The sequence below is a fragment of the Echiichthys vipera genome (assembly GCF_963691815.1).
Source record: "Echiichthys vipera genome assembly, chromosome: 6".
NCBI classification, from domain to species: domain Eukaryota; kingdom Metazoa; phylum Chordata; class Actinopteri; order Perciformes; family Trachinidae; genus Echiichthys; species Echiichthys vipera.
The window spans coordinates 32560966-32573747 of NC_139831.1; the positions used below are offsets into that span (position 1 = coordinate 32560966).

At 42.3% G+C, this 12782-nt stretch overlaps 1 protein-coding gene across 1 annotated transcript in view; it reads right to left on the reverse strand.

Moving 5' to 3' along the window:
• spdl1 (spindle apparatus coiled-coil protein 1) overlaps positions 1-10963 on the reverse strand; it is a gene marked incomplete at both ends in the record, with an annotated part of 20366 nt that extends 9403 nt beyond the window's left edge. Inside the window, 7 exons of the mRNA XM_083915914.1 lie at positions 199-330; positions 437-547; positions 2107-2205; positions 7390-7539; positions 7717-7911; positions 9115-9291; positions 10802-10963. Of these exons, the coding sequence (XP_083772040.1) occupies positions 199-330; positions 437-547; positions 2107-2205; positions 7390-7539; positions 7717-7911; positions 9115-9291; positions 10802-10963 (1026 nt within the window). The remainder of the gene's footprint in view (positions 1-198; positions 331-436; positions 548-2106; positions 2206-7389; positions 7540-7716; positions 7912-9114; positions 9292-10801) is intronic.
• Positions 10964-12782: the final 1819 nt, after the last annotated feature.

Here is a 12782-nt window from a genome sequence, read left to right on the forward strand (position 1 = left end):
CCTTTTTCCATTTAATTTGGCACATTTATTTAGAGCAGTGAATGGACAGGTTCACTAGAACTACTTAGTAGGTGTCCTATATCATGTTTTAATTGACACCCTGCAGCCAATCACAATAAAGTATTTTTTTTTCAGAGCATCTGTCCAGTTTGTCCTTTTTCTGTTGATATATGGGACTTGTAGGGTTGAAGCACTCACCTCCAACTTCTCCAGTTTAGAAATTAGATTTTGTATCTCTATATTTTTCTCTGAAAGCATGGACTGGAGCCTCTCCAGCTGAGCGGGATCAGCCCTGGAACACTGCAGCTGCATCAGAGTGGCTATCTGGACCTGCACAACACATGCACATTCACGCTGTCATTCAAGTTCTAACGAACAACAGTGCATGTTAATAGCCCAAGTATTCATCCAATCTCAACAACGCACAGTGGTGTACCTTCATGCGCTGCAGCTGCTGTTTGCTGAAGGAGTATTGTTTCTGCAGTGACTGGTGCTGGACCTTCAGACTGATGAGCTGTCGCTCCATCACAGTGCGCTTATCCTCCAACTGTGGTACAAGCAGGAAACATATGCACACTGACTTTTGCTAGGTCTTTGCACTTCATTATACGCTAAACAAGTTTACCTTCTAAAAACAGGCAGGTGTATAATAATGTTCTAAACCGTATATCGTTGGAGTCCAACAGAATTATTGTCCAATGGAGATTCTGTGGCATAAAACAGTTTAACTTGAATTTACTTTGAACTATTCAGTGTACGTCCACATGATCGAAAACAATCTTTTTTTCTCCGTTCTTAAGTTTTCAGTCCACACGGCCTCGGCTTAAGAAATATCCTCGTCCGCACGAAACCAGTGAAACCGATTCTAAACGCTGTAGTACACATGCCAAGCCTGGATGTGGCGCTGTAACTGCCACAGAAACTTCTTCCCCGGAGTCGTTTGTGCTTTGTCGTCTCGCAGGTCTCTGCTGATCGTGGTGGTGCCTGCTGCCATGGTCCTGCTGCCATGGTCCTGCATGACGCTTCCTGCTACTATTATAATTTATAACCTTAGCTGTGCTTGATTCTACTATTCTGCTGTATTAACTGCCATAACATATAAGTCATATTCACATTACTATAGATATTATAGTTACTGGAAGTGTGTCTGCACCGGATGGGGAGGAAGAAAGTGAGAGAGAAAGAGAGAAAAGACGGCCGGATGGACAGAGAGAGACAGACAGATGTCAGTCCTCCACAGAGCTGGGTCTGTCCAACGTTCCTGTCTGTAATAGGGAAGGTTTTCGTTGCCACCGTACTCTACGGGGAATTGTTGGGTCTATGTTTATCATAAATAAGTCATAGGAGTGTGGTCTTTACCTAGTTTGTAAAGTGTCCTGAGATAACTTTTGTTATGATTTGGCACTATAAACAAAATCTAATTAGAATTACACCAACAACGGAGAAGAAGAGACAGGGAGACGCTGTGGAGAATGCAAACACAAATCTGGAGACTTCCCAAATCCTTCTCCATCCTAGAGACAAATGTGTCCACTGTTTCTGGTGTTAGTGGAGACTTTTGTATTGTTTGGACTCTGATGCACCAATCACTCTGCAGTTAGTGTCCTCAACGAGCAGAGGGTGCTGCTGGGAGCCCCTTCCCCGTCCCAAAGCACTCACAGGCGTGACTTTTCACACCTTCTTAGAACTTGATTTAGAAAAAGAGACTAGAGAGCAGTTTAGCTCCTTATTCAGAGCATCAGGGAAAAGGGGGAAATCTGTGCTCAGCCCAATTCATTCCAATGCATGTGGCTCAGAGTCCAGTTCAGTAAACAGTCTATGGGTCTGTCTCTCTCCTCTCACGCAGCAGCACTGTTATTTGACAGTGGGGGGTTATGCGGTTTCGCCATCCAGAGGACAACACCATGGGGGGCATTTTAAAATCTTCTCACTCTGGGAAGGTTTGAAAAGATCCAGCTTTCAGGCTCCAATAATGGCAGCTGCGTGTGGATGGTCGACCAAAACGAACCTAAAGTTGTGCGGTTACAGGAAAAGGCGTCTCCATGTGGACGGGCCCTTAATGTTCCATGTCAGTCTTTATTGTTTGTAGCTGAGTTTGGTATTTACCTCAGCAAACAGAGAGTTCCCTTTGCTGTTGGGATCCTGGGCCTGCTGTAGAACCTGGTCTAATTGGATTTGGAGGTCCCGGTTTACCGCTCGAGATTTCTGTGGAGACAGGCAGCATGAGCATATAAAGACACAGAAGCAGTTCTCATATGGACCCTGGACAACGTGACGTGGAGATAGTCCAGAGTTTCTCTCACACATGCAGCACATAACAGGAGATTGTCCATGTCAGACGTGTTCTCTCCGCAGAGATACAGACAGTGTACTCACATAGACTTACAGGAAGTAATCAGGCTACAGTCTGATGGAGAAATCTTCACCTAAAAATGTCTTCCCTGTATTCTAAATCATTCTACCACTGAGATAAAAACTCAAAGTGAGACAAAGAGGTCTGCTTCCACCACTGAACATTTGACTCTCTAAAATTCGGACACATTTAGGCCGCGAAGAAAAGCTTCTATGGAAAGGAAGCAGAGTTGCACTCCTGCAACAATTCAAATAATAAGAAATGCTTCCTAAATACGATCAGGATAGGGCATTTACTGTGAATATAAGTTTACAATAATCAGGTTACTACAGCGCATGAAAACACTGCAAACAACTATTTTCATCATCAATTAACCTGTTAATTATTTTCTCAGTTAATCGATTAGTTGTTTGGTCTATAAAAATGTGGAAAAGTGTATCAGTGTTTCCCATAGCCCAAGATGACTCCTTAAATATCTTTTTTGTCTACAACTCAAAGATATTCAGGGTTCGTCCACAGAATTGAAAACAACCTTTTTTCCCCCTCAGTCGTTCTTAAAAGTTTTCGTCCACAAGGACTCGGCTCAAAAAATCTGTGCGTCCACAGGAAACCAGGTAAACCAACCCCTAATGCTGTAGTAGTAGCTGCCACAGAAATACACCAACAACGGTGAAGAAGAGACGGGGAGACGCTATGGAGAAACAACGGAGAGTTTCTCTCCAAATCTGGAGACTTCACAAATCCTCCTCCATCCCATTTCCTCCGAGAAATGTGTCCCTGTTTCTGGTGTTAGTGGAGACTTTTGTGCTGTTTTGGACTCTGATACACCAATCACTCTGCAGTTAGTGGTTGGGAATGAATCTGGTGAGGGGTTTTGTAAGTTTTCACAAATCTAGGGTTACCATCTAGCATTAAGGTTATGTAGGTGTGCCGTGATTCATGATTAAATATTTACATTTTTAAAAAAACAATCGGAATTACTTAAACAAAGCCATGGGAATTAAAAAATGTATTATTCATTTATCTGGGCCAGTTTTGGGTCCATAATCATCATTGGCTTATAATTGGTGATTTTATGTTGAAAATACATCACAATACGAAATACAAAAAAATTAAAATGATATACAGTCTCGTGTTGATCAGAGTTGCAGTGTTACGGCCCAGCTTGTGTACATAAAGCTTACTGTAAAATAAACATGTTTTAATAAATAAAATATAGCTCATCTTACATTTTTAAGTGTTTGTGGATCTTCGACTGAAATGCCGACTGCCTGTACCCACCTGACACATGCAGAGAAGATGCATAATTAAACTGAACGTGTTATTTCAGACATCAGATTAAAACCACCTCGATAAAGTTTTAAAAACATTACTATTTTAGTTTATCAGTCACGTGAGATATTTTTTCAATTCATTTAAAATTTTATTTTGCTGAAAACACTTATTTCGCAACATTTGTATGCAGGTCTTTTAATATGTTCCCTTGAGTGTTTAGTTTTAGTTGCTTGCTGGGGAGATATATTCTATTAAATAAACTGATTGCTGCAATTAATTGTACACTAGTTGAGTATTTAAACTGTGTAAAATGTGTTTTACAGCGGAACCTGCAGACGGACAGGATTATCATGGATTTCAGAAAGAGACGTGAGGAGTTGCTCTCCAAATTCAATGTGGAGTGCCCCACTCAGGTTAGTCACAAGCTTTCAAAACGCCAAACAGTGAAGGAAATCCAGACGCTGCCTGAGGCAAAGACGCCACAGCAACAAGTGGTGAAAGATGTGCGCCAAGTCACAACTGGTCCACAGCGACACCATCAGGCACCACAGTACCACCAGAAATCCCGCACTACCAGCCTCCGAAAGGCCACTGGCAGGCACCCAAAACCTCAGCCTCAGCAATGCTTCTACGATGAACCGATTCGGCAGGCAAGGGTTGAGGCTGCGAGAATCGTAGAGGATGAGCTCCCCACCAAGCCAGTGACTAAACTGAAAGAACTCGCAGAGTGGGAAGGTGCCTGTAAGGAGCTCTCAGCATTGCTCGAGCCCGAGACTCCAAGACACAAAAAGGTCAAGGATGTCTGCGAAAAGCTCCCCACCAAGCCAGAGTCTGACCTAAGAGAAGAGTGGGAAGGTGTCTGTGAAGAGTTCTCCTCTTTGCTCGAGTCTGAGACTCAAGGACACGAGGAGGTGGTCTGCAGAAAGGATGTCCAGGGGCTCCAGCCTGTGCCAAATGTTGATCAGCGCCTACAGGAGGCAAACAAAATTCTGTGGGATGAAAAACACATGAGGTACGTTGCAGAGCACGAAGCAGCCATTGAGAGGCACAAGCTCCATGAAACTGAGAGGATTCTTCAGAAGGAGCTTTAGTCTTTAGGAGACTACAGCGTGAAGAAGGTGCAGAGGCTCAGAGAACAAATCAGCACTTTGAGTCCACCCTCCGCAGCCCCTTAAGCTGAGCCCCTGGATGAGGTCACCACCATAAAGGACTTCAACAACCAGCTCCAGGCAGAGCTAAAGGAAGAACTGGAGGAAGTCAAGGTCCAGGTATTGAACACAGCTTCCAAGAACAAGGAGCTGGTTCAAAGGCTGCAGGAGGAAAAGGCAGCCCTTGAGCAGCAAAAGGAGCTCCTGCTGAGACAAGTCTGCAAAGAAAAGGAGACAGCCTGTGTGCTGGAGGACCTACAGAGGCAGCTAGACGTAATGTCCTGCTCCAACCAGGAGCTGGCCTCCACACTAAGAGCACAGGAGGAAGCCTTTCAAAGTCTGACGCAGCAGATTGCGCTCCAAACTTGCCAGCAGCTGATCCCGGAGGATGTTCCCCCAACGGAGACAGCTGAGGACCTCAGAGAGGAAGACGGCACAAAGATGGTTCCTGAAAGAAGCGAGACGCCTTCTCGTTGGAGGAGATTTAAGAAGCTGGTCACTCCAAAACATCGCCGCCAATACAAGAACAGGCAGGCCGAGGAGTGAGACGCCAACACTCACTCGGTCCGAATCAGGCCACAGTGCAGCGCGAAGGTGGAGTGTTCAGGCCTCAGACAGCTGGTTTCTGTCTACCAGGACTTTGCATGTCCCTTCTGTGTCTGCGTGGGTTTTCTCCGAGTGCTCCAGTTCCCACTAACTTAACAAGAATACGTCATGTAAAATAAATCCTCAACAACGATACACCCTTTCTGTATTGTAGAATTTATATAGAGCAGCGTTTCTCTCAAGTGGGGGTATGTGTGAGGTCTTTTTTTAAAATGTTAATTTAAAAAATAATTACAGTATAAAAAGTTTGATAAACAACATTTTATACCCAATATCTCTGTTTTTAATGGAACCGTGCAACAAGCTCGATCACCACGGAGACAGCTGCCACTGTTAACAGAACGAAAGCATCTCTGACTGTTGCTTGTTCAGTCACGAACACGAAATAATATAATATTGAGAAATAGTTCCATAGGTGATTGATTAAAATATTATTATTGACATTTACAGTAAATAAATAATTGTCTGATGCAGAAGAGATGAGATATCTTATGGTGACAAACAGCCCTAATATGATCAAGATTGTAAGGTGATAAATCACAATCACGTTAGATCTCCTTCCCAAAAGCAAAGTATATTTACTGCTTTCTAACTTGTAGGTTTCACAGTGTGGATCATTACAACTCTTTCTACAAATGTCCCTTAATAAATAAATTGCACAAAAATACTGTGGGATGACTGAAAACTGGTCTTAAAAGGTGAAGTAAAGTAACAGCGGTCATGGGAAGCAGGACGATGCTTGGCTTGGAAAAGGCTCATGTCCAACAAGCGCAGTACAGTCCAAACAGCCAATTCAAAAATCTTTACTTTCAGTGACATCAGAAGTCCACTGAAAGCTTCTGAAATGAAAATACAATATAACGATTTCTAAATAAAAGTGGCTGGAATGTAACTAATGGATTTAAAGCTATATTGTGTAGTTTTAGGAAGAATTTTTAGAATCCCAAATGTTAAAAGCTGTATTCATTCTCTCTCCCTGGGACGTTATTGAGGCTAAAACAAATACATTTTCCTGTGCATACAACTAACTTTGAAAGGTTAACTACGTCATTGATTTCTTCCCAAAACTACATGGAAACAATAAAGTAGTAATACTGTATCCTAACAAATCAACTTAGACTGGGTAAAATAATCTTATTCATCAGCGTGAATCAGCCTCGGTCATGTTTCCTGGGTGGGAGGTACAGGTGTTTGGTTCCTGGTATCAATATGTATGTTTATAGCACATGTGATTTTGACACATGCTTTGTAATGCGATGAGAGAATCCCCGTTTCCTCTGTACCCAGGTAGCTATAAAGTCCAGAGATGTTTAAGGTTTAACATCACTTTATACAGTAAGTATTGAACTAGAGCTGCAATGATTCGTGGCAGCTGTCGACAGATCTCAATGACTAAATTAGTTAACAAAATGAATTGTTGATAACTGTTCTGTATGTCATCACACAGCCTTTTCACACCGTGGAGCTGAACAACATTTTTTAATACAGCCTGTTTAACATGGGGGTCAATGAGAAACTGCTTGTGCAAACTACTCCTAGTGGCCAATCAGAGAACTTGTTAGTTGCAGACCTATATTAAACATTGGTCATTTCAAATCAACTCAATATTTAAACAGACCTTCAATGTTCTGTGTCAGAGCATATTCATGCACACACAATCACAATAATGGTAAATGGTAAATGGACTTGTACTTATATAGCGCCTTTCTAGTCATCTGACTACTCAAGGCGCTTCACAGTGTTTGTCACATTCACCCATTCACACAGACATTCACGCTGATGGCAGTGGACATCTACATACCATCTAATCTGATCTAACCATTCACACCACATTCACACACCCATGCGCAGCACGGGGAGCAATTTGGGGTTCAGTGTCTTGCTCAAGGACACTTCGACATGTGGACCGGGGGGAGATGGGGATCGAACCACCAATCTCTCGATCAGAGGACGACCCACTCTGCCACCAAGCCACAGCCGCCCCAAAAGCTGAAGTTTGTATGATACCTCTAATGCATTAAAGCAAGAAACAGCCTCTTTTTCTCGCTCCTCTTTCTCCTCTGTGATTCGCTCAAGGTGGCGCTGCAGGCTGCTATTGGTCAGCTCCATCTGCTGCTCTCTGTACTGAGATTCCTGCAGTGTCTGCTCCATCTCCACCTGGATAAAAATCATTATGCTGAATTATTAATACCACTCCAGCTGATAGGAGGCAAGGACATCACTTGAATTATGCAGAGATCAGGCTCCGAAAGAGGCTGCAATTGTTTCAGTTGATTAGCACTAAGGTCCCACTGAATAACAGTCACTGTGTGAGGAGAATAAACAGATTCACACCTTCAGGTTCTCCAGATCCATGATCTTCATCTGCAGCTCCATCATCTCAGATGTCTTGGAGCTCTGGGTGTGTTCTTTCAGATCTCGCAGCTCCTTCATCTTGTTATTCAGAGTCTCAGTCTGCACCTCAAGTTTGTGTTTCAGTTGTTTCTCATTCAGCTGTGACTCCTCCAGAGCTGACTGCCACCAGAGCATCTGGGACAACATGCAGAAAGACAACATGTGGGAAGACACATGGAGAGTTACTGGATGAAACTGGATCACACACACACACACACACAAAACCATTGCTAGGGTTGATTCCATCACTTTATTAACAAAAGGGTTTTTTATCTCTGAAGTTCTTTGGAATATTCTGCAGGAAAGTAACTTTTTAGAAGGAAGATGGTTACTTGACAATTCAAGGTTATTTTTTCCCCCCATTCCATTTTAATATTGTAGATAGAAGACATCTGTGAAAAACTTCTTAACTTGCAGCAGCACTGCTCGTTGCTACGGAAAAACAACTAGTTTGGACCTAAAGTGCAAACATGTTTTTTTTAAACACCCTCCCATGACAACAAGCTTTATTATTATTATAAATGAAAAATGTTATTTAAGAAAATGGACTCAAATATATTTACACTGAACCACTTTTTAACTGTGTTTATAAAGGGATGCAACTAAAGTTTATTTTCCTTTCAATTAACCTGCAGATTACTGTATTTTAAAAATTAGAAAACAGTGAACAATGTCCATCCCATATTGTTATTATAGACAGATCACGGTGGACTATCTGGAATGGTTTGAACTCGTTTCAAATAATGTTAACTTTGTGTTGAAAAAAACTGCAAAATAACTTGGGGTTTCCCCAGGGATCAATTTTAGGGCCACATCTTTTTAATCTATATACATTACCATTTTTACAGCTCAGTTAGAGTTAAAACTGAGAATTAATTCACAGGTTCTAATGCTCAGAGAGAGAAACTGGTCGCAAAAATTAAATTCCCTGGGAGGTATCCTAAGCCAACAAACCTTGGTGTGGTCTTTGATTTAGATCTCAATTTTGATGCGCATGTGGAGCTTGTCAACAAATCTGCTTTTTAGTGCAACCATTTCTCTCTGACACTGAGAGACTAACGTTCACTTTTATTTCAAGCAAGTTGGACTACTGTGATGCTCCTATGTGTTGGACCAAAAAAAGTTATAAACCAGCTGCAGTTCAGTCAGACCTCCACAGCCCGAGTGCTGACCAGGACCTGAAGGAGTGAACACCCCTGTTTTAAAATCTTTACATTGGTTGCCTGTCAGTTTCCAAATTGATACAATGTGACAAATCAAACTTCCTGCTGTGAAAAACGGCCTTCTATGGACTGTTTTTACTAAGACCAGACAAAAGCAGACCACAGCTTCTTGTACCTTGTTGTTGAGCTCATTGAGGGCTGTGCTGTGGCTCCTCTCCAGATGAATTTGTTGTTCCTCAAGCTGCTGTCTCTGCTGGTTCTTCACAGAGTCGTAATCTGACTGCAGTGACTCCAGCATCCGGATCTTCAACTCCACTTCCTTCTGAAGAGAGTACTTGTCTTGCTCAAGGGCCTTTGAAACACATCAAGCACAGACAGGTAGACTAGAAAGTGAAAACTGGAGACCTTCTTGTGATGGGATCACACCAGCCGCAACACCAAATCAGGTCAGGGGGACAAAAAGTTGTGGCCTCTCCCCATCCTACGCCACTACTTCTGCTTCCGTTGCTTAGTCACACCCATTTTCAAACTGAGCCTTCATTTCATCTTAAATATACACCTATATCATGCACAGTTCTCACAAAATCTGCCCACAGTCATCTGGCAAAATACTCCTCGGTTAGTTTCCGCTAGAGCAGGTGTCTCAAGGACCACATTGTGTCATGAATGATCACTCACTCCCACACACAGGTTCTAGGGGACTGTCCACATGAACTCAAAGTTTTTTGTAACCAGAGTCCAGGGTGAACTTTTTGGAAAGGTCTGGTTTCAGTAGTCATGTGTGGACAGGAAAACCTCAATTTCTTGTAAACATTGTTTGACATCCCACTGTGCAACAGTAAACAGTCATAGTCAGTCATATCCATGGAGACATGTGGAGTACTCTAGACGTGACCAGCTGACAATGTTGCTGTTATGGAAGACCAGGCCAAAATACTGCTGCTATTTTGTAACTTATCAGCACTTTGTGTGTGTCATACAACTACACAACCACATCCATCCACAGAGGCCTTGGCGTGATCTTTTATGATAATTATAATGATTTGGGCTTTTTTTAAATTATTTTTCCCAGCCTTGTGATTGGCTAAAATGACCTGTTAGGAGTGCTATTGCCACCCACTGCTTTGGCATGTTTCATATGGACTGAGATTTTTTTTTAACCGGGGGCCATAAAACTTTGGTTTCAAAAATACCTGTGTTCATGTGGACTAGGCCTGAATCTAAAAAGGTTGGTTGGTACTTCTTAAATAAAGGTTGAAATCCTTTCTTCAAGAAGAATGCGTTGGACCTTTCTTCCTTTTTGAACTTTTGTGTTCCCTTCCGTAGAACTCCATTATTTGTTAGAAAAAAGGTCTGGACTGCTCAGGTTCAATCAATATTTTTCCATTTTAAGCAACAGCTTCAAATAATGAATACTAAATTTATTCCACTTTTGAAAGTAATTAAAATGTTTAATTCAAAATTAATTTAAAATACAAACAGAAGGGTCAATGAGGTTTGAAGGATTCAGGTTGGATAAAATGCTAAAACCTCCAACCCTATTGTCAGGAGCCTTAAACCATTTGTTGACTCGGTGCTGTTTGAAAGGGATGCATTCATGAAGCACAATGCATCACTTCCTTTTTTTGGGGTCCAACAACATACAAGTCAACGCCTTAGTCATCTTCTGCATCTTATACATAATGTATGTTAAATGTGTTAAAGAGATGCAGAAATGTTATTTATTGTGCCACTTCATTTCAGTGTGAGGTCTGTACTGTAGTGGGAGACGTTTCGACATATCTGAAAACCACGCTGCAAGATACCACTGGCTATGGTGAAAGAGAAATAGTGTTTAGGGTTTCCTAAAGTGAACGTCGTACCTCCAGTGCGTTAGTCATCTTCACTCTCTGTTCATCCAGTGTGTTCTGCAGTTCCATCTGCTGGTTGAGGAGATCCAAACCCGCTTGGGCAGCCTGTTGGACCTTTTCCCCCCTCTCCCTCAGCTGGCTCTTCAGTCGCTGGATCTCCTCTTCTGCTGCCATCTGGAAAGAGATGTTAAGTATTTCATCTCTCACGGATCACATGGTACTATTCTTGTGATGAAGGTGTAAAGGCTGGCTCTAAAGGGAAGACTTCCCTGTGATGGCCCCTTCCTACAAGTTAGACGCATCTTTGGTGGCTGGCGGGGGGGGGGGGGGGGGGGGGGGGGGCGACACACACACGCACGATAAAATCCAGATAACTAAAAATTTAATGTGTCAGCAGCAGTGGTGAAAGAAGTACTCAAAGCTTTTACTTCAACAATAGTAGTAATACCACAGTGTACAAATAATTTGTTACAAGAAAAAATCCTACATTCAAATGTGACTTAGATAAAAGTATTAGCATCAAGATGTACAAAAAGTAGTCATTATGCAGAATGGCCTGTTTCCAAGAAATATATTATTGGATTGTAGTTATTGAGATATTTATGTAAATATCACTTTAATGAGAGCTGATAAAGCTAGCGATAGTTGTTTAAAGTACTTTATAGCTTAATCCATGTCAATAAATCCTATTTCATGTGTTGATAATATTTTTTATTAATAATCTTAAGTTACGAAATAAATGTAGTGGAGTAGAAGCATAAAGCACACACACACACACACACACACACACACACACACACACACACACACACACACACACACACACACACACACACACACACACACACACACACACACACACACACACACACACACACACACACACACACACACACACACACACACACACACACACACACACACACACACACACACACACACACACACACACACACACACACACACACACACACACACACACCGGAGCTACTGTGGCTGGTGAAACACAGCAGCTAAGCTAGCTAACGTTGACGGTAGAACCTGAACCATTTCAACAGCGCTTGAACTAACTTCCCCAGCTCGTTTTTCATCAGAAAAAAAACCCCAGTTCGGTTGAGAAATGTCCTTGGGGCGGACGACTGAGTAGCTCTAGGCCGCATTTATTCAATTTGTATCGACCATGGCTGTAAAACGGACAATGTACAACAAGAGTAATCTTATGGACATTTTAGTTACCTTGTCAGCGAGCAGTCGTCTATCAAACCGCCACGGTTTGAATCCAGTTCGTATCAACTATCGCGGTATAACAGCTTGCGTCACGAGAGTTGGTCCTGATTGGCGTAGAAGCATGGATTGAGTTTACCAACGCCCCCTGCTGTTGGGGCTCTTTATACGGCCTATGGCAAGGGTGATTGAGTGAGTAGCATCCAGCTGCAGACCCGGAGTACAAGCCCCTCACTTGACACAGGTCCCTCACTTGACAAAGCCCCTTGCTTGCCGGAAGTGAATCAGTAAGTGGGCGGGAATTTTAGCGAACTCACTGTCACGACTGAACATGATGAAGATTATGGAGGCGTTTAAAAACAACGCAAGCTTCGCTATGTTGATAAATCTTTGATGCGCGGGAAGTTGAGGATACTGCTGTCACTCTGTGGCAAATACATTTCTGATAAAGTTTTTTTGCAACCTGTGATTCAAGATTCAAGAAGCTTTATTTATCCCGAGGGAAATTATTTTGCAACAGTTTCAATACAAAGGTGGAAAAGGATCAGAGTAACAATAAGCATGAACATAAATCAAATCAAAATAAAGCTAACGTCAGATAAATCAAGCAATGAACCAAGTGTGACAGAGTGCAACAGAGATGTGTAAGGGATTTTCCTGCGCTGAGATTGTTGTGTCGGCCACTAGAGGCTTATTAAACTGCCAGTGCTAATGAAAACCATGAGCACCACAATGATGAAAAGACAAGCCAGCCTCGGCATATTTCTCT